Source organism: Panicum virgatum, chromosome 6N (assembly GCF_016808335.1).
Source record: "Panicum virgatum strain AP13 chromosome 6N, P.virgatum_v5, whole genome shotgun sequence".
In the NCBI taxonomy this organism is placed as follows: domain Eukaryota; kingdom Viridiplantae; phylum Streptophyta; class Magnoliopsida; order Poales; family Poaceae; genus Panicum; species Panicum virgatum.
In genome coordinates, this window is record NC_053150.1 from 7,755,399 (window position 1) to 7,777,587 (window position 22,189).

Below are 22,189 nucleotides of genomic sequence, written 5' to 3' on the forward strand. Positions count from 1 at the left end.
ACATGCCGCATTGTCTTCGCACCTTCGGCTATTGCCATTTTCATGCAGAGGTAAGCCTGACTTATCGCTGCCGTGAACTTGATGATGCTGTTGCGGCCGAAGATGGCGTTGTACGGGTATGCTATATCCACCACGTCGAAGGTTATGAGCTCTGTTCTCTGGGTGTTGCCTTCTCCGAAGGTCACATTCAACTCTATTTTGCCAAGGGCCTCAATCCTTTTCCCTCCGAAGCCGATGAGCGGGTACTGAGATTTGTGCAGGTTCTTCTCTGTGAACCCCATCTTGACGAAGCATTGCCAAGTGAGAATATCTGCGGAGCTGCCATTATCGACAAAGATTCGACCCACGTCATTTCCCGCGAAGTGTACAGAGTTTTGGCCAATGTTTGCGCGAATGACGAGGGGGTCATTGTGTGGGTAGTGCTGAAGCCTGAGGTGAGCTTCAGAAAATGTAATTGGGACATGGGACCAAGGGGTGCGGAAGTGTTTGCCTTCGCACACATGTGAGACTGTGCGGAGGTATTCTTTCCTCTGCCACTTTGTCTCGTGCATAGGCTCGCTTGACCCACTGGAGATGGCATTAATGGCATTTACCGTGCCTCCGACGGGATCATTGGCTCTTTCTGGGACTGTACCAGGTTCTAGGTTTGGTGGTGGCGGAAGATAGGTTGGAGCGTGCGTTGAGGGTGGTGGGTGCCACGCTTGTTGTGGCGCCGAAGGGGTCGGGATTTGTGGGAGTTGAGGTGCTGAAGGGGCCGAAAGAGCTGGGGGGTATATGTGGGGTTGTAGTGGAAGGTTGGGAAAGATGGGGATAATGTGGAGTATGCCGAAGTCCAATGGGATTGTTGCGAGGGTTGCCACTGGATTTGTGGTGGCGGGCCTCGCGACTGATTGGTGTGGGTATAGTTGACAGGCTTCGGTGGTTGTGTACTTGTGCTTCGATCGAACTCTTCTTTTTTCTCCTTGGCGAGGGGGCAATCACTCATCCAATGGCCTTTATCCCTGCCATGAATGCAGCAGTATGGAACTTTCTGCCTTCGACCGGAGTTATCTCTGCGGCCGCGGTTGGAGTTGCTTCGATCGCTCCTCCCTCCTCTGTTAGGATGAGGCCGGGAGTCGCGGGCTTCGTCACCGGAGACCGTGTTCACGGCCTTCGGCGTCCTTGTCTGTTTAGCCTGATGCGGCTTCGCTCGGTCGCGATTACGCGACCTCTTCTCGTTCATCTCTTCGATTCGTCGGCGCTTACCGTTGTTTGAAATGCAATATTCTTGCATTATCTCGAAGAGCTTGTTCAGGGTCTTCGGCTTGCGGCACTCGAGATATTCCCCACATGGGGCCAAGGCTAAAGCTAGTGATAGCGGCCTCGATGATGGTCTTCTCCGCTACGTCTGGTGCCCTCGCGCGAAGCTTGACGAGACGGTGAAGGTACTCTTGCAGGGTAGATCCTTCTTGCTTCAAGTTGTGGAAGTCACATGAGTTGACTTCGTCGGGCTTCGGCGCACGGAACGCAGCAGTTAACTCTGCTCGCAGCTGGTCCCAAGTGTGGATGTGACCACTTGGGAGATTGGAGTACCAGTGTTCAGCAAGGCCCTTCGGCGAAAGAACGAATGCTTTGACCTTGCAAGGTGGACCGCCTCCGGTTGCTTCGATTGCTGCTTCATACTTGAGGAGGAATTCTTAACCTTGTGGTCGTGGGTTCGAGCCCCACGGTGGGCGCCAAAACTGTTGGTGTAAGATATCATTCGGGACGAAAGGATATCACAACAGCCTGGTTCCACGAGGGCGTAGCCTGAGGAGAGAAGCGACAACCACAATAACAGCACGAATCTACGTACTAGCGTAACTGCCTTGTATTCAATGCCCATCACACACAATTACAGGGGGTATTTATAGCTCAATGGCTCACCTAACCGCTGGTCTAAAATCCCCAACACGCCCCCTAACTGCCAACATCTAGGAATATTCCAGGGCAATCTAGTAATATTACAAAACCGACAACGCGTAGTGGATTACAGCTGGACTCGTCATTCTATACAATTTCCTGACAGTGGGCCCGCTTCGCTTCACCCCCCTTCATCGCTATGGCCTTCGACAGCTTTACCCGACTCCATCGAAGGGAGGTCTGGAGAAAATGCTTCGATTCGCTTTCCGTCTTCGTCGAGAACTCCGTCCCTTCGACGGTCTTCGGCCGCCTTCACTCCGGGGTCTTCAGACGAGTCCCCCTTCGACTCCCTTCGACTTTGACGCTAACCTCGCCAGGCCGGATCCCTTAGTCTTGCCGGCAGTCGGCTATCTTCGGCGGCGGGCGAAGGTGGCTTCCCCAACAGGCTTGACCCCTAAGTGCGCCAGGTATTCTCATTATATAGGACCAATAGGTCGCTACAAGAAGTAGAGTCCGTGTAGGACATCTTGGAGTATTACACGCCTGGAATATAGAACTCTAGTCCTAATATACTTATACTTCTACACTGCCACCAACTGGCATTATTCTAAGTTCAGTGGCCTTTCTGGCTGCTTCAAGATTGGTGATCCTATATGCTAAAACATGCCGGTTCCTAGCTAAAGCAGGCCTCAAGTTGGCCTCTTGCCAATTTGCTTCAAGAGAAGGGCAAGGTTTTGGCACTTGATGGCAAAAATCATATCGGATTTTCTTCTAGACAATATACCACATCAATTGAACAATGAAACCATCAATGGAGATTGAGCAGTAGAAAAAATCGGCCCCTAACCTGGAACAAGGCAGTAAACGTCGGCCTGGGCACAGCTCACGGCGCTGCTGGTTTGCAGTGAATTGAAGACGTACGGCCCTTGACGCTGCGATCAGTAGAAGCAGCAGCTCCAAACAGCTGAAAAGTAGATTGGTACGTATTGCTGCAGATGGACCGACCCCAGTTGTTTGCTGCGTTGCAGTCTTGCAGATCAGGTGATGAGGCCTGGCCAGGTTAAAGTTAAATTACATGCACACGCTTCACCAAATAAGCACATGGGAGGGTTAATTATTTAGTCGCCAGCTTGCATGGAATCTCTATCAGGGGTTCCGGTCATCGAAGTGGGGATATTGTAAAAAAGTTCCCCTAAGAAAATAGTTTAATAAAAAGGAAAAAAGGCTTCTTACAGTGCTTGAGCTGCCGCCCAACACAGCCTCCGCACAAAGCCGCGGGGAAACTCGTGTTGTCAACACTATGTCTTCTTCACCTTGTATGGGCACCGGCACCTTGATGTCAAACTTTGTGGTCTCAGTCGACCACAGTGAGCTACCCTTCGCCGGGCGCATGTTCCAGGCGTTCCAGTTGTGCGCGTGCCTGCTTATACAAGGTCTCCATCTCGTCTCCCAGCTTTTCCCCTTGCTACAGGAAAGAGCAGCGGCGGCAGGCGATTTCCGTGCCCCCGGCTCCGATTCGACGCTTCCCCCTCCTCTCCGGCATCCTCGACGGCGCTGGAGAGGGTGGGGAAGCTCAATCGGCCGGTGGGCTGTATAGTTTCCTATTTTTAGCTTAGTTAGTTTCTAGGGTTAGGGTGGAGTGACGCCTGTGCGCTGCGCTGCTTCATTTGCTGCTCTGGGGCGCCGGCGGAGTTGAAGACAACGGTGGAGCTGGCGACGGCGGCAGCAACACCTGCTTCTTCTTCTTCGACGGCGGTCCATGGAGAATAACGTATCTCCGTTGCTGCGTCTCCGGTTCCAGCGACGACAACGTGAGTTTTTATCTCCTGTTCTTTTGCGAAAGGGTGGGAGCTCCAGACATCCTCGTTTTGTGTGGCTTGTCCTCGCTGCTGGGATCCTCGACGGCGGTGAACTTTTCTTCCGGTCGCGGGTTCTCCTACTGGCGACGGCGGATCTCTTGCTGCTCTTCCTCGCTCTCGACGATGATGGCCGATGTGCTTGGGAGGCCATTTACTCGGTTTCGGTGCCTAGCAGTAAGTTCTCTGCAGTCTCCTCCACAAGCTGGGGGTCTTGTCGAGTGTCTTGGGCGAGCTGCTCTCTGGGTGAAGATCCAAGGACTTTGCTTTCAAATTTGAGTGGGTTGAGGGTCTTGTACGCAAATTTGCACCTCTGGACGATGGGGATTATGGACTATATTGTAAAATTCTTTTCCTCCAGGGTGCTGGTTGTAAAAGCCCAGCTTTTATAAACGGGGATCCTTGCCCCTTCGCAAAAAACAAAAAAGTCGCTGGACGCCATTGGCATCGGACGTTGCGGACATGATCAGGAGCTGCGTAGTGAAAGAGGTATTGTGCCACCGCCATGCAATGGGTCGCCCTGCTAATGTTTTGGGTTGAAATGGGTTTAATGAATTGGGTTTTGATATAGATTGTGTTTGGTGGATTCAAATGGGCTGTATCAATTAATGAGATGGGGTGAAGTGGGTTCTATGTAAATATGAATTGGGGTGGTTTAGGGTAGGCTGAAATGGATTCTTTATGCAAAACAGTATGATTATATATAAATATCGGTCCGTAAGAGCCGGACCTTAGAAATAAAACCCCGCGTTTACATTATAAAATTTTATCGAAATTGACTGAAATTTGTTGGAGATGGCTCAGTATGACTAGCAGCTACTTTGCGCAAAACAGTGTGGTTAGAATTACACGTGGGTCCCACGTCAAGAGCCGGACCCTAGAAATAAAACTTCGCGTTCACATTATAAAATTTTATCGAAATTGACTAAAATTTGTTGGAGATGACTCGGTATGACTAGGAGCTACTCTGTGCAAAGCAGCGTGACTAGAATTACACGTGGGTCCCACGTTAAGGACTGGACCCTAAAAATAAAACCTCGCGTTCACACTATAAAATTTTATCGAAAATAACAGAAATTTGTTGGAGTTGATTTGGTATAACTAGCAGCTACTTTGTGCAAAGCAATGTTGCTAGAATTATACGTGGGTCCCACGTTAAGAGCCGGACCCTAGAAATAAAACCTCGTGTTCACACTATAAAATTTCATCAAAATTAACCGAAATTTGTTGGAGATGACTCAGTATAACTGGCAGATACTCTGTGCAAAACGGTGTGGCAAAATCTACACTATAATTTTTTTTTGATGAAACGAGTTTTTATTAGGTTGTAACCATAGTTTGGCTAATAGTTTATTACATCATAAGCTTAAATGTTTAGATTAGATTGGTTTATGATGGTGGTGGTTTGAAGTGGTGTGGATAATATTAATTTTTCTAATGAGAATGGATTGGTGTGGACATAATTTAGTTTTGAGCGCATTTGCAGTGCTAGCAGTGGGCGACAAACACGCCGCCCTGGCGGACAATATATGCTCGTATCCGCCAGGTTTAGCGGAGGCGTGTCATTGTTATCGTGCTCCTATATAACAACATACTAATATGGAGTACGGTACGAAATATTAGCTGAAACTGCCATTGAGGCATTCAATCGCTTACCATGTTGTTTACCAAACTTGCCCTAATAATGACAGTAAAGCTCGTCTCTTTAAGATCCATGGTTCAGAACAATGAAGTGCGGAGGAAACAGGCACTAACAATTTTCAAGGAAAAACGTTCAAATTTGTTCCTAAATGTGTGAACCAGCACATTTCGGCGCAGAGTCTCATCACTCTGAAGTCAACGGCTCAAAGAGACCAATCTGACGCTCAGGGAAACTCCACACGAAACCAAGTTTTCTCTGCAAAATATACATCGCATGTCAGCGCTAATAATATTTATTGATGGGCACAATTAAAGGGATAAATCGCATGCATCAATGGTTCCAAAGGGCATGTTGAACTTTACTCGCAGGCTAGCTGTAGTTGTCTTCAAAGTAATTTTTTTCAATTTACACAAAAACACTGGGCGCCAAGTTTGGTGGGGATTTGGGGGTACCAGAAGCACTGAGCTTTTAGGCTATGCAAGCCACTTTTGAAAGTGCCAGCCCAAGCAAAGATCGTATGCTATGGAATCACTTGTTTCACAAAATTAAATAATTATATTTCAGGAGACAAACCATGCTGAATGAACAACGAAGGAGCAGTTCCATTTTATATTTAATGTTGCACTTCTTTCAAGGATTGTGTTTAATTTCGAAGTGGAATATAAAATTTATTTATGACCCAGTGTCCAATATAAGTTAAGACAGTTCATAGCATGAGCAGTCCATCCTTCACTCGACTAGTAAGAGTCTCTCCTCTTAGTATTGCTGATGAGTGTTCTAAAAATTTGTAATCTAGATATGTAACTCTGCACTCTGCAAGTTCCAAGAACAAATACAAGTAACTACAGTACAAAATGCACAACAAATTGTAAACTATGCCATGACATGTTCCACATTAAGTCGGTACTTATTACTCCCAACTTATACTTTGACCATTCATTTATTTCATATTATATTGAGTATGATTATAAACTCACTACTGTTAGATAGTATATTCAAGATTGTATTATTTAACTTAAAAATTATTAATCAAATTAGTAATAAAATGCTGTAAAGTTCGACTATTTATATTCCTGCGTGCCTTATAAATTAAAACGGTGGGAGTAATAATCATTACGCTTCAGGAGCAACCAACATCCTTGGTATTTGAGTTTACCTTGCCATTGAACACCAATAGCTCACCATCCACCCATTCGGGATTTATGAATCCAGGAGACGCTATTCTACCCTGACCTTTGTAACTCTCAATCTGAAAGAAAAATAATGAAAGTATATTTAGAATGAGAATGTTGCATGTGACATGCTCACATGCAGCTCATAAGCACTAAGATGTGCTCGGAACATAACATGATGTGCATCTAAGGGATTGGTTTGTGCAAAGACGTGTCCATAGTCTCATTCCTCAAATTCTTGTTTTGGCTTGAAGAAACGAAATGTTATTTTTTGAGGGAAGGAAATGGAATGGGTTGATCATTCCTCGACTACATATAATTAGGATAACGTGAGCACGAAGCAATGTGGTCATCTCAAAAATTATGAGGTCTTTTACGGTGCATTATACTATTACTTAGTGGTATATAGTATAGAGAATATCTAACCTTCTATTAGTAAGGTTAATGTAGTAATTATTATTGGTTATTGATTTCCTCACGAATAGGTCAAAGTTCAGGGTTAAACATGCAAAATAGCGGAGTTTAGACTTAATTGCTGTATGTGGGACTTTTCTAAGGGGTTATATGAAAATTTTCCGGGCACATAAATTAGGGTTTTATTTAAGAGTATTTTGAAGGGTCTTTACGCAAAATATACGAAAACAAATCGTCTCCCTCCTCGTGCATCGTGACAGCGCCGCCGCTGGCCGTCGGCTGGGGTGCCCGGTCTCACCGATGCTCGGGCGAGCGAGGGTTTCGGTTAGGGCATGGAATGGAGAGAGGAGACCGCGGGGTTCGTTTATGGATCTTCAGGCATTTAATATGTGGTGTCAACACATCTACTAAGGACAACGGTCGAGCGAAGCTCGATCATGGCACACAGTGGAGTGCCAGCGTCAACAACTGTGCGACTGCATTGACAACAATGTCCTTATACGATCTATACTACTCTCATATACTACCTATATCATAGGTGAAAGTTTTGGTAGTATACAATCAATCTTAACCATTCGATGTTTTCATATATATTAGTCCTTTTCTAATAGTAGTATATGCTAGTATAAGGCACCATAAAACACCTCAAAATTATTGGGTGCAATTCATGATGGACCACCCTATCTAGCATAATAAGGCTGAATATCTAAAGTAGGTCATAGTTGAACATAATCATCCCAGAATAAATCTTCCATCCTTATATGTTATGAACAAGCACTATGGAAACATTATCCTACATGGGTCCTCCATGAATTTTGGTGAGATGTGGTGACATTTAAAATTTGGTTATCTATACTACAATCAAAGATGTTTCTCATCCAGGTCAGGCCCACCATACTTCTCGCGTTGGATCCACTTGAAGGAGATGGAAAAGGATGTAGAGCCATAAAATCTCTTTTGATAATGTTTGTGCCAAAAACAGAACTTTTTTCTCACTAGCTTCCTTTACCCGGACGCGGTACCCCCGAAGCCCTCCCTCCCTCCCTCCCTCCAACCGGTGGGGGCGGAGTCCCCTCCACCGCCGCCTCAAGGGTTTAGGGCCTCAAGGGCCAACAAGCCCACATCCACCCCGCGCACACCCAATGCCTACACTCGCGTGTAGCTACTCTCATCATCAGTATACCATATGTGTATGTCCGCATATTCATTTATCACTTTGAGTATGTTCATATATTTATTCTAAGATACTTCAAAGGTATATACATGAAAAATTTCAAAAGCAGCCCTTTTTTTTCAAATATACTATGATTATATCTTAGTATTAGTATATAAAATAAGTATGTCCATATAATCTATGTATGGTCACATACCCAACATATGTATCATCATATATATTCTAGTATGAACACATACTTCACATACATAGTCTTCGTTGGATCAGATACGTCCTATATCATGAGATACACATGAAAGTACAGGTTCTCTAATCATCAAGAGAACAAGAAAGGTAAAAAGGAAGAGAGGAGAGATACTTTCATGATGCAAGGAGGCAACACGGCAAAAGGTGCATTAGATGTGCAATATAGCACATTAACGAATGGGTTGTTCAACGCACACATGAAAGATTATTTTCATTTTATATGTTGGTTGAATCATTTTGTGCTAATTCGATCTTGTAAAGCTTCCGCGAATTATTTTTTTATGCTTACACCGGAACCCTACAAAACGAGCCCTATATTGACACCAACCCGTGAAAGGCTACTACTGCTGTGAGGGGCTTTTCTGAAGCCCCTCACCCAAAGCCCAAGGCAAAGCTTCAGGCGAAGGGCCCCCAAAGGTCCCCAAGCAAGCACCTCCCAGCTAAACCATCACAGGCAGAAAAAGAAAGTTACCACCCCAAGCACCTCCTAGCTAAACCATCACAGGCAGATAGAATGTTACCACACCAAATTCATCCGGGTATGCACCATGACTCTCATCGTACTTGGCCTTCCCAATCCTAGCACGGAATGTCGTCTGAAATTTTTTTATCAGTGTAAGACATGGAGGGAGTTCGATTGTCAAAAGGTAACAAAAACAAGCAGCAAACCTGCCCAGCAGGGACATGAGGATCACCAGTCAACTTTACTGCTTCGACGTACTCAAAGGACTCCACGTTATCGGTTGTGTTCCAGTGGCCAAACCTCCGACACAACTGCACGAGTTCTGGTCCATGTTGGCCATAGTCTCCCAAATAGAGACCTAGAAATAGCGATCCATCAGTCAGACAACAAAAATACTCTCTCAAGTCATAGACAAGTAATTAACATTTTGGGTAGTTTTAAGTCAACTATTTCAAATTTTGTATTAAAAAATACTTTTTACATGATGAGTTTGAATGTTTAAAATTGGTATGATTAGATTTGTCTTTGAAGATAATTTTATGGAAGTGCAAATTGCTATATCTTGTAGATAAATTATAATAAAGTTGTGGTGGATATTTAGAGTAGTTGACTTCAAACAACCTGGACAAATCAATTATTTATGACCGGAGGGAGTAGTCCATCAATTTAACTGAGCAAACTTTACCATGAAATGGATCTGTGCTTTTAATGTCTCTAACGATCCGATTGAAAATGATTTTCTCAATCATACTGTCTCGAGCCATGCGTAATGGCTGCCTTAAAACCTCCTGAACTTTGTTTATCTGCAGGTATTCTTCCGTCAATTACCTTGCTTGCAAGAATACAGACATGCTTTGAATAATTGATGGCAATAGACAGTACCATAGACGTCCTAAAATATCCAAAAATGGGATAAGATGAAATGGGTGTCTCAGAGGTGCTCTCGGAGAAATTATCAGCACATTTGGGCGGAATCTCAAGGATTGATCGAGTCAAAGAGAAGTAATCAAGAGGACTGCACACCAAACAGAGCTTACTCTGCAAAATATAATTTGCATGTCAAGGGCATAATCTTGACTAGATCAAATTCATTGATGGGCATAACTGAAGAGACAGGTTGCATATATGATTCAAAAGGGACTTTTTTGAACTCCGACTTGCATGTTAAAGTTGTCGTACAACAATGGAGAGCAGCACCCAAAAAAACACACACGAAAATACTGGGAACCAACTTGGGTAACCTGGAGCACTTACCTTTTAGACCTTACAGGCATCTTTAGAAGTACTAGCCTAAACAAAGATCAAGTGACATGGAATCACTTGTTTCAGTTCGAACTGAAGAGTGAGCTATTCCTTTTTAATGTTTGCACTTCTCTTATGAGTTGTATTTGATCGAGTGAAATCCAGAAAATTATGATCCAGCAGGGGTCCAATATAAATCAAGAAGGTTCATAGCGTGAGTGCATGAGTGGTGCACTGAAGACCAACATACCCTTCACTCGGCCAGTAATTAAGTGGTCTCCTCTTGGTATTACTCGGTGTCTTAAAAATTTGTTGTCTGATGATATAACTCCACATTCTAAAAGTTGCCAAAACGAACACAAGTAGTAGTTTCAGTGCAGAATGTAAGTTATGACTTATGACATGACAGGTTCCACATTATGCTTGTAGTTATTAATTACTTGGCCATCAGTTTCAGGGCCTGCACTGGATTGGTATTTCATTTTACCTTGTCATTGAACACCAATAGCTCACCAACCAGCCATTGGGGATTTGTGAATCCAGATCCTGCTACTCTTAACTGACCTCTATAACTCTCAATCTGCGAAAAAAATGAATTTATATTTAGAATTCCAAAATTGCATGGGACATACAATGCATACAATTTAGAACTAGATGTGTTCCGAACAGAACATGCGAATCTAAAGGGTTGCTTTGAGCAACAAGATGGTCTATAATCCCACTTATCAAATTCTTGTCTGGTTTGAAGAATAAAGCAAGTTTTCTATGGTAGGCTTTTCCAAAGCCCCTCGCCCCAAATCCCAAGGCAAGGCTTAGAATTGAACTGAATCATCGCATAATACAAATAAGATATATAAAAAAGCATTAGTAGAATCCTTAATTGGGTATTTTGGTTTGAGAGAAATCATTATCCTAGATGGGGTGGTCAATCTTGTGTGATCCACTGAATTATGGTGGGATGACTATATTCGCCATATTTATACTAACTACTCCCTATGTTTTTTCTAGTTTTTTCCAAAGATATTAGTGTTGTTGGGAAATTACCATACTACCCTTAGTAATTGTCTTAATCCCATTAATTTAGACATGGAGACTATTCAATTCTCACAGAATTAGTTACAACGTGTAGATAGTTAAGTCCTGCAAAATCTATTTGGAGGGATACGGCAGGTACACTTTTTGATGTTTTTTTAATCTCAGAATTGCACTTCTCATAGGATGGATGGAGTATGGGCCTATGAGAAGTGAGATGATGATGGATCACACCATCCCTTGAGCCAAACACCTCCTAATTAAGCAATCACATTGATCTGCACATAGAAATTACCACACCAAATTCGTTTAGGTATGCGCCAGGATTCTCAAGATGCTTAACCGTCTCAACCTTAGCACGGAATGTTATCTGTGAAAAGCTTATTATCAGTGGAAATACATGGAAACTCGATTGTCAAAATGTAACAAAGCAGCAAATAAACCTGGCCAGCAGGGACGTTAGAATCACCAGTCAACTTTACTCCTTCAATGTACTCAAAGGACTCCCCGTTATCGGTTGTGCTCCAGTGGCCAAACCTCCGACGAAACTGCACAAGTTCTGGTCCATGTTGGCCATATTCTCCCAAATAGAGACCTACACGTAGCCAGGAATCCAACTCACACTATATATAAAAGAATGGTTCATCAATTAAATTGAGCAAAACTCTACCATTTAATGGATCTGTGCTGTTATTGTCCATGATAATCTGATTGGAAACAGTGTTCTCAGTCAGTTTAACTCGGCCATTGCTTAATGCGTGCCTTAAAGGCTCCTGAACTTCCTTATTTATCTGCAAGTATGTTTCCATTTATCAATTAACCTGCTTGCAAGAAGAGACATGCTTTGTAGAATTGATGGCAATAGATACCATAGATGTGTTAAAATATCCTAAAATGGGATAAGATGAAATAGGGTGTCTCAAAGGTTCTCTCTCTGAGAAATTATCAGTACATAGGATGTGATAGTAACCACACTACCATATTGAGGAAATAGATGTTGAACACCAATTAGTGCCAATTCTTAAAGTCATACTAATATTGTCTCAAAGGTTCTCTCTCTGAGAAATTATCAGTACATAGGATCTGATAGTAACCACACTACCATATTGGGGAAATAGATGTTGAACACCAATTAGTGCCAATTCTTAAAGTCATACTAATATTATCAAGCATTTGTAAGTTCACTACTTTAAAAGTATGGCGTTGTTTTTATCTTCATATTGGTTTATGAAACTAAGGTCACTGGCCACCAACCATGGCTCTAACTGTTATGAATAGCACTTGTATTCATTATGTGCCAGTGCCAGTGCCAGTGCGCTCAAGAGCAGCAATCTCCTCTGCCATAGCATGCTGCCATTCCTGATGATGAATGGCATCACGGTAAGAAGTAGGTTCAGAAAGAACAGTTTCAGCAAAACCAAGCCTATCTGGAGGCCGAATCGATTGCCGATCACGAAGAGCACATCGTGGAGAACCCACAACAGAAGCTGTCTCATCAGGAAGAGATGATACATCAGAATAAGATGAATCATCAAGAGGAAAAGGTGCAATAGAGGAAGATGGATCATCAGAAGGAGATGGCACATCAGAAGATGGTTTCGCAACCCGCCGAGTACGTGTGTAAACACGTGTGATAGACGGTTTACTGTCATAAGCAATGCCCATAGGAACCGGTGGAATATCCTCCAAGAAAGAAGGGACCACAAGTGAAGAAGCCATAAAAGAAGGCTCCATAGGTGAAGAAACTATGGGAAACTCAACAGAAATCTCAGAGGAAGGCACTAGGTGTGGAAGGGCAATAGGAGTATCAAAAAACAGTAGGAAGGAGAGTGGCTCAATGACAAATGCATGAGAAGCATCAGGAGAAGGACGAGGATAAAGAGGACGAGACTCATCAAAAGTAACATCCCGTGAAATCCTCATTCGACGGCCAACAGGATCCCAACAACGATACCCCTTATGCTCAGCACTATATTCCAAGAAAACACACTCAACAGATTGAGCGGTCAGCTTAGTGCGCTCACGAGGTGCAAGAAGCACATAGCACACACATCCAAAAAGGCGAAGGCAAGAATAGTCAGGAAGCTTGCCACAAAGACGCTCATACGGAATCCCACCATGAAGAGAGGATGAGGGCTGAATATTAATCAGATAAGTGGCCGTACAAATAGCTTCAGCCCAAAAATGTGATGGAATAGAAGAAGCAATCATAAGAGCATGAGCAGTCTCAAGCAAATGACGATGCTTACGCTCAGCGACACCATTCTGAGCATGAGCACCAGGACGAGAATTGAGCAAGAGTGCCTTGCTCAGAAAGGAACTGACGAAGTGCTCCAGATAGATACTCTTCAACAGAATCAGCACGAAAGACCCTAATAGAAGTATGAAACTGAGTACGGATCGTGGTGACAAATTTTTTATAGATAGACAAAGCCTCACTAGGATTTTTCATAAAGTAAACCCATGTGTGGCGAGAAAAATTATTTATAAAAATGATATAATATCTATGGCCTCCTTTCGAAACGAAGGGAGCCGGACCCCATACATCAGAATGAACAAGATCAAAAGGATGTTTCGACACCGACTCACTAGAATAGTAAGGAAGCTGGAGCTGTTTTCCTAGACGACAACTCTGACACTGTTCTAGGGATACATCACCAGAGACTAACCCTAAAAGACCACGATGAACGAGCGTAGACAGACGCGAGCCACAGAGATGTCCCAAACGATGATGCCACTGAGCAAAAGATGATGTGGGTGACGTAGACGTAGCAAACCCAACAAGACTGGCAGAAGCAGCGGAAGGAAGACGAAGCCAGTCAAGCTGAGAATCACGTCGACGAGGGCCAGTATCAACCAGGAGACCCGTGCGGTCCTGAATACAACAAGAGTCAGAATCAAGGATCACACGACAACCATGATCAGTGAGCTGGCCAGCAGAGATAAGCTGCATGGTTAATTTGGGAACATAAAAAACAGCAGGGACATGAAAAGAGGGAGATGAAAGAGTTTTCTGCCCTGCAACAGAGAGACGATCCATCTGCAGTTTGAACAGTGATAGGAATAGATGGTGTACTAATGGAAGAAAGACTGGTGGGATCAGGAGTCATATGAAAAGAAGCACCAGAATCTAGAATCCATGAAAAAGTACTTGAAAAAGAAGACTGAGAAGTAGTAGCAGCATCTGACTGTGCAGAGGACTGAGTAATAGAACCAGCAACTCCAAAGGACGTAGAGGTTGCGAGGCGACGAAGCAACATGAGCATCTCCTGTCTCAGAACCAGCAGAACTCCGCTGAGAGCCTCCAGTATCAGAACCACCAGCACTACTTGTACCTTGTGAAGCACGACCACTACCACCTCGGCGAGACTGAGCTTTCTTCTTCTTGAAGCAATATGCCTCCACATGAGTGTTCTTACCACAATAGTCACAGTGAAGACGACCACCCCCTCCTCCCTCAGAAGAAGGTGCTGCTGGAAGAGGCGCCTTAGGTGGAGGGGCGACAGCTGTAGACGAAGAAGACCGAGCAACCAATACTGAAGAAGCCGAAGACTGCAATAGACTAGCACTACAAAGACGGAGCTCCTTATTACGAACAGCAGCAAGAGCCTCGATCAGAGAAACACAGGGCACACGGGAAACCAACTGAGCTCGAAGCTGCTCAAACTCATCACAAAGACGACTCAAAAAGTCATAAGTGCGCCTAGTCTCCAGAGCAACCTTCTGAGCCTTACACGAGTCGCAAGTGCTGAGTGATAGTAGAGGACCAATAGAATCAAGCTGACGCCACACTGCAGACATCTGAGCATAGAAACTATCAAATTTAGAATCACCCTTGCGCAATAGCTGCTCCTGACGTCGAGCAGCAATATGGGTAGACCAACCAGTAGGCTCATAACGCTCACGAAAAAGGCCCACATCTGATGTGCATACTCAAAACCAACAATATCTACAGAAAACTGCTCCTCCATACTAGCAGCAAGAACAGCACCAGCACAAAGCATCCTCATCCAATCATGTCCTATATGCAGCAAACTGAGGCATATGACTCCATACTAGCATCATAATCCTCAAGTATCTTTGTCTTCTCAGCATCAGTAGCCTTAGCAGGAATAGTGGGCTTGACAGGAACAACAGGAGGAGGTGGGCAGGGTATATCACCAGTAACGAACTCCCAAATACGAAGACCACACATGTGCCAGCGTAGACGAGGAACCCAGTCGCAATAGTTGGTGCCATTGAAAAGCACCGAACATCGCGTAATCTGCACATTACCGGATGACGGAACGGATGGAGACACCATCCCAAATAGCAACAGTCGTCGGCAAGAGCGCAAAAGAAAAGCGGCGGCAGGCGCATTTTTTTTGAGTACCCTACTGATAAGTCTGGGGCAAAAATGAACCGACAAACCAAGTCGCAAGAGCCACCAGATCAAAACAGTAGTTCTCTTTTTTTTTTCTTTTTTTTCACAGAGGGGTTACCTCTGTAGGCTCGATTCAATCGAGCGAACAGAACGGCGGCGACCTGATAGGGCCAAGGCCGGCTGAACAAAAATAGAGGACAGGACGGGCGGGTGAACGAGTCCGACGGCACGAGAATCCTGGCGTCCGCGGCGTGACCCGGGTGTCTGCGGCGTGACCCGACGGACGCGGGCAGGCGGCGGCCGGCGGCCGGCGGATCCCGGCGGGAAGACGAGGCCTGGCGGCGCCCGGCGGATCCTGACGGGCAGAGGAGACCCGGCGGCGGCGGAGGCGTGGGCCGGCGGTCGTGGGCAGGTGGCGCCCGGCGGATCCCGGCGGGAATCGAAGAACAAGGCCCCAGCGGGAATCATCAGCCAAGAAAGGATGATGTTTAGGCAATGCAAGGTTTGGACTTTAGACAAGCTGAAGCAAAAGAAAATTCAACAAGATGTATTGCTTGTCTAAAATGTCATGTTTACATTACAGGAGAAAGTATAAATGAACTCAACTTTATTCCACATAATGTATACATATGTTCCATCATGATCCATCCATCCATCCGAAAAAGATATAGGATGAATCCCATCTACTATCCCTCATAGAAAACAGAAAACATGGATTATCCAGTCATCCAACCAAACTGATAACTGGACCATCCCATCCCTAAGTACAAGGATGTCACCATCACATCCCACCTTATCCCCAAACTAACACATCGCCAAAATTTCGAATCTAATAGCATATCTACAAGTATGAATTTGGGGCCTTGGGTAGTTTGAGCTTCCAGCAAACCCATACAAAGTGTTAACCCGGGACACATAGGTGCACCTAAAGACCAGTGGACTATGAACCATATAAATAACATACATGAAGGAACAACATGATTATGTCTTTTGCTTAAATGATCATACCTGATATATTGAAGACCCTTGTTCTTTTGCTGTTTCCGTCTCATTCAGCTCACAAATTATCTGATCAATAGTAGGTCTACTATGTTGATCACAGTTCACACACATTTGTGCTATTTCAATGCATTTCTTCATTTGTGGGCAGTCTACATCTATAGATTGGTGCCACTGTGAGATTCAAACATATGACCAATATCATGCATATGTTGTAAACATATAGTAATAGACAATAAATATGATATTCGAAATACTCAATACACAATATTAAACACTGATAATTAGAATGGCAAATTATACTACAGTATCTATGCCATCCAAATCAGGTGAATCCAACGGATGGTGATCAATGTTTGTTCTGTCAACCACCCCAGTAGCCTCAAGCTATAAGCTAAGCCTTTTATCATCCCTTTTGTATAGAAAAATTATTTCAAAACCAACCCCCTGAAACCAAAGCATGTTGTTGGATATAGGGCTTGATAGCTGTTTGCAGGGGGAAAAAACCAAAATGTGAACCAAATTTGGGAGAAGGCAGACAAAGCAACCTGTGCTCTGGAGAAATATAGGATATTTATCACAAGATCACTGTACGGACTATGATTCTTGGTGGAATAGGTGATCAACAAATTTCAGATATATGGAAATGCAAAATCCCACTTAAAGACTTCAAATCTTCTTGCTTTGTGTATTGCTGAACATGACATGATGCAGACAGCATTTCAGCTGAAGAAGTTGAAAGGAAAAATACAATGTAAAAATGTGTCGACAGACTGAAACTACTGGTAATATTCTTTTACCTGTCCTATTGCAACCTTTGCTTGGGCCTTCTTCAAATATATCTTTGTTCAGACATGATTGCAATAGTATGTAGATTTTATTTTCTTTTTCCGAAGGGTAAATGTGCTAGGAATAGAAAGATAATTCTTGGTTGCGTAGGTGCTCTTTGGCTGCCGTGGAAAACAGAAATGATATGGTATTCAACGACAAGTAGGTTAGGGTCCCAGTGATAGATTTGCATAGGACAAGAGGGATGAAAAACATTGGGGAAAAGAAGTGGGCGGAGTGGATAAGGTGAGTTTCAGGGTTTCTAAAGCCCCAAAAGAAGGTTTGATAAGAGGCTGCATGATTTTGAGTGTGTTTTGATGCATGTGAGCTGGATCCGTGGGTAGGTCTTAGGTCTATAGTGGACTAGATGGATGGTGTGGCATGGGAATGAGGAGAGATGAGATGTGATCTGGTTTTGTGAGGCTGACTTGTGGGGCTAGCTTGTGGCTCCACTGTGGCTTTGGTCACTGCCACAGTGCCTGAAGGGCGGAGGACTAGGAATGTTGTGGCACCTGGCATGTAGGTGTTATGTGCACAAATTAAGTATCACCTTGCTAATTAAGCAAAGATGGGGCTACCTTAAAAGGCTTTGTCGCTCCAGCCATAACACCTTCGGGTTAACTCTTTTACACAAACGAGGATGAAAATGTAAGTAGGGTGTTATGTGTATGCGGCCAACCCCTCAGAAGGGCTAGGGCAGTGCGGCTTTGGGAGGCAGGGTGTTACAAATTGTATCAGAGACGACCCTCACGGTTGCATTTACGGATCACTAGTGGTCAAATCCTACAGCATCTCGGGACCGAAACCAGGTTGAGGGATAGAGAGCTTGTCGGATTGGTTGACCAAACAGAGCAAAAAAGAGGTTTTGGGCGACTTTTCTTGGTATTATTGGTCCAGGAAAGGACTCGGATGTGGATAGCGTACTCTTCTGCGACCCTATAGTGGGGTTGTGGGTTTGTGGCTTGTCGATGAATGGGTACAGGAGAATTGGCTAAAATGTCAAGATGAACCGCGTGTGTATCATATAGGTAGAGGATTTGTGGTTTTTGTGGTTTGGTTTGGAGCTCGAGATCGCTTGGCGGAGTTGGTTTCGGCTCCAATTGGAGCAACAATTAGCTGGCGGTAGGTTGCCATGATGCGACACGGCTGCGGGTAGGGCAGCTTTATTAATTAAGAGCAGCTCGGGTGGAACACGAATAAGAGAGAAGCAAGGAGTGGAGGAGGATGTCAAGGGGGTGTTCATTTGTCTCACAAGAGAGGAAGAAGGCACTTTGGCGGGCGCAAGCCTAGCACGACCCACCCAACGCATCCAATGCTTGGTCCTGGCCAAGTGAAAAAAGAGGAATAGAGTGCGAGGGTTCGACTTGGTGCAAGGAGAGAAAGTACGGGTAGAGTCCTTTTTATAGGAAGAGAAGGGCTTTTGGTTTACTTCAAGGTTCAGCCAGGGCAATGTGGTGGCGAGCGAGGGTAGCATTGTATGTTTCGATAGTGAGAAGGCGGGGGTGCATGTGCAGGTAGTCAGGGGTTAAGGTGGGCTGTCGGGAAGAGGAAGCTGCACAAGTGAGGTGAGGCGAGGCGTAGGCACGGTCAGGTAGAGACCAGTGGTTAATTTGGTGTGTGGCCTGGCGTGGGAGCAAGCATGCAGGGGCAAATGTGCTAGGGCGAGGGCGAGTATGGTGCTAGGCAAGGAGCTCAACTTTGGTGCTAGCGTGGCATGCAAAGCGTAGGGAAGGTGTAGGGGCCAGAAGCTTTTGCAGATACGCAACGTGCGGGGATCTAGTTTATCTTTGTGCATAATAGTGGAAAATATAGACTAAAGATTTTAAGTTGCTCTAGTTCATACTTTCCCTTTATAAGCAATTTAAGCACTGAATCCCTTTACCATTGATACCATGGGATAAATCCGTGCCACTGCCAATTTTGTGCCCCTCTTGCTAGTTTCATTATGTTTCTACATTTACTTATAATTTATGTGACTTTGCTTTTCCACAGTTGCAAGAGATGATATATATTATAAAACACGTTGTGAGAGGGGAGCAAACAATACAAACCTTAGTTGCACACTGAGAGAGACTTGTAAGAGGTTTATATTGTGCAATCTTTTAGTGAAACCTTAGCTAGGTATAGTTTTAAATTATCATAGTTTACCATCTTGCTGTCTTAGGATCGAACATCAATCCTTTTTAGGTGGAATAAGAACCGACGCTAACATCTTTCACAAATAAGAAAAATTTATAAGAAACCTTATGTTTAATGGCACACTACAAACCTTATGATTTATAAGAAAAAATTATAATGGTACAATATTACAATATCCTGTAAAAAATAATGCAAAAATATGGTAATTTTTTAATGGCAGGGCTTCGAACTTAAGACCTCATATTGTATTGCATAATACTCAACTTGCTAGCTAACTTAACCATATACCAATTGTTTTTTATATATTTAATATAATTATTATGAGTATTTCATTATGTGCCTCAACAATCTAAATAGTGTCTCAAGAATAACAAATGGATTGGCTCAAACTATGTTTCAATGGGGGTAAGGTCAAAATTTAAAGTATCTCAAAGATGTCTATAATAATTTGTATTAACGCAAGATTACTCAAAAAGATGTCTCTATGGTTTACAATAACTACAGTAGTTTCTGAATACGTATGACCTTCTTAAGTACCACAAAAAAGTGTCTTTACAATAGATTATGACATATTTATAATGATAAATCATAAAATATCCATACCGAAGTGTCACTATATTAGATTTGTGTTGTAGTGAGAAGGGATAGAACTAGATGTTGGACTGAGGATAAAAGCCCCCACCCCTCCCACTATAATACCTGGGTTTTATGGTCGGGTTGGCTAGGTGGGACGCTCTAACTTTGTATCAGAGCCAGGTCCCGGGTTCGAAACCCACCGGCCACGCATTTCCGCTGCGCGATTTCCCCTGCGTCTCTCGTGTGCTGAGACCTGCTGCGGGCTACGTCGGGCACTAGAACCTGCTGCGGGCTACGCCGGGCTCGCACGCCGTAGGGGGAATATTGGACTGAGGATAAAAGCCCCCACCCCTCCCACTATAACACATGGGTTTTATGGTCGGGTTGGCTAGGTGGGGCGCTCTAACTCTAGGTCATATTGTTTTGATGGCACAGGGTTCTAGTAGTTAAAAAGTTCTTCTGGAAGCACATCTTCAAACAAAGTGACTCAATGTTTGGCAAGTCACAGAAGACTGAAGGAGGGCAACAAAAATGACAAGGGGGAGACACAGTTCAATGTGATTGCTAAGAGTACTATTATAGTCTCTCTTGATGAAAAAGTGCTCAGTCGTGTGTTCGCTTGCGAGACTACCAATGAGCTATAAGGAAAACAATAAGTGAGAAACATGGAGGCACAAAGGATGTGTAAAATGAAAGATTTCATATTGTCATAAAAAAGCTCAATAGCTTAAAGAAAATCAATCATGAGGATGGTAATGCTATGTTCTAATATTTAGGTTTCCTTGTGACAGAAATGACTAGTGGACATGAATAACAAAGCAATATAGTGAAGCCATTCCTCATTGAGGAACAAATGTTCAACTGTTCAAGCAAGTTGCAAAATCCATTCTAGTATCCAAAATCTGGGGCCTTGTCCTAGAAAATACCAGTCCTATTTACTAGGTCTCACAAAAAGCACTTTTGCTAGATATTATAACTTTTGGATTTATTCTCTGGCTTCATTTTCCTCCCTTCACTCCCTCAGACCGGAGTAGGAGATGTGGAACATATAGAAACTCAAGGGGGTGAGCTCATAGAAAACCAACCAAAGAAAATCTTATCTACTCCATCCATTCCAAATTATAGGTCGTTTTGGCATATTTAGATACATAGTTGTTAGTATGTATGTAGACATATTGTATATATAAGTACATACTACTAACTATGTATCTAAGTATGCCAAAATGACCAACAATTAGGAACGGAGGGAGTAGATACTAAAATCAAATTCATTCTGTGTGATGATAGTAAATATTGATTTAAGATAAGGTACCAGAGACATTAGAAAGATTATCCTTACATTTTCAATATTAAACTTATTGCTCCCTGTTAATAGTTTTATCATTATAATGCCCAAACTGAATATATCTGATTTGTATGAAATTTCTCCCTTGTCTATGAATTCTGGTGCAATGTATCCCCTGCCAACAAAATATGATTCGAAGCATATCATGGCATAAACCTAATGTCATAGGTTTCATATCAATAAAAAGTTCAGGTACTAATGGAAATGCTGAGCTTACAGTGTTCCGTATAAGTTTTTTGTGAACATTCTGGACTGTTTTTCATCAAAGCACCTTGATATACCAAAATCTGCTATTTTTGGCTCCAAATGAGCATCCAGCAGGACATTTTCAGGTTTGAGATCCAAATGAGTAATGTGTTCTTTATGAAGATATTGCAGTCCCTGACAAATTCCGTTAATCATTTTATAACGCACATTCCATTCATCGCCTTGAGATTTTTCTGTGAAAAAAGAACAAACAAGAACTAAAATGATTTGTGTGTTCCATTATAAACTCACAAAAAGGTGTTCAGCATTAAGGGCGGCATGCTATGAATATTGCAGGTTGCAACACAAATTCAAATACTAGGTCTAATTAATTATTTGAGCGAATTATCAATCATTATACCAATTTATTGTTGCAAATTCAGAAATTAAGATCCTAAGTCTAATTAATAATTTGAGCGAATGCTCAACCATTATAACAATTTATTGTTGCAAACACTACAAGAAACTATTTATTCTGTGACAGAACAATTTCGTCATAGATCGTTGAAAATTCGTCATAAAATTTTGTTTATGACGTTTTCTGGCAGCGTCATGTATTGAGCGTCACAGA

The 22,189-nt window shown here is 43.3% G+C and overlaps 1 protein-coding gene across 1 annotated transcript; it reads right to left on the minus strand.

Moving 5' to 3' along the window:
* Positions 1-5,354: 5,354 nt before the first annotated feature.
* LOC120680081 lies at positions 5,355-21,817 on the minus strand. The gene is made up of 13 exons (XM_039961722.1): positions 21,590-21,817; positions 21,367-21,487; positions 16,494-16,658; positions 11,793-11,913; positions 11,566-11,717; positions 11,418-11,492; positions 10,578-10,670; positions 9,731-9,886; positions 9,534-9,651; positions 9,055-9,206; positions 8,907-8,981; positions 6,536-6,628; positions 5,355-5,634 (listed from the first exon to the last, which is right to left on the minus strand). Exons 1-13 carry the CDS (start codon positions 21,772-21,774, stop codon positions 5,563-5,565), a joined length of 1,578 nt encoding a protein of 525 aa, XP_039817656.1. The 5' UTR covers positions 21,775-21,817; the 3' UTR covers positions 5,355-5,562.
* Positions 21,818-22,189: the final 372 nt, after the last annotated feature.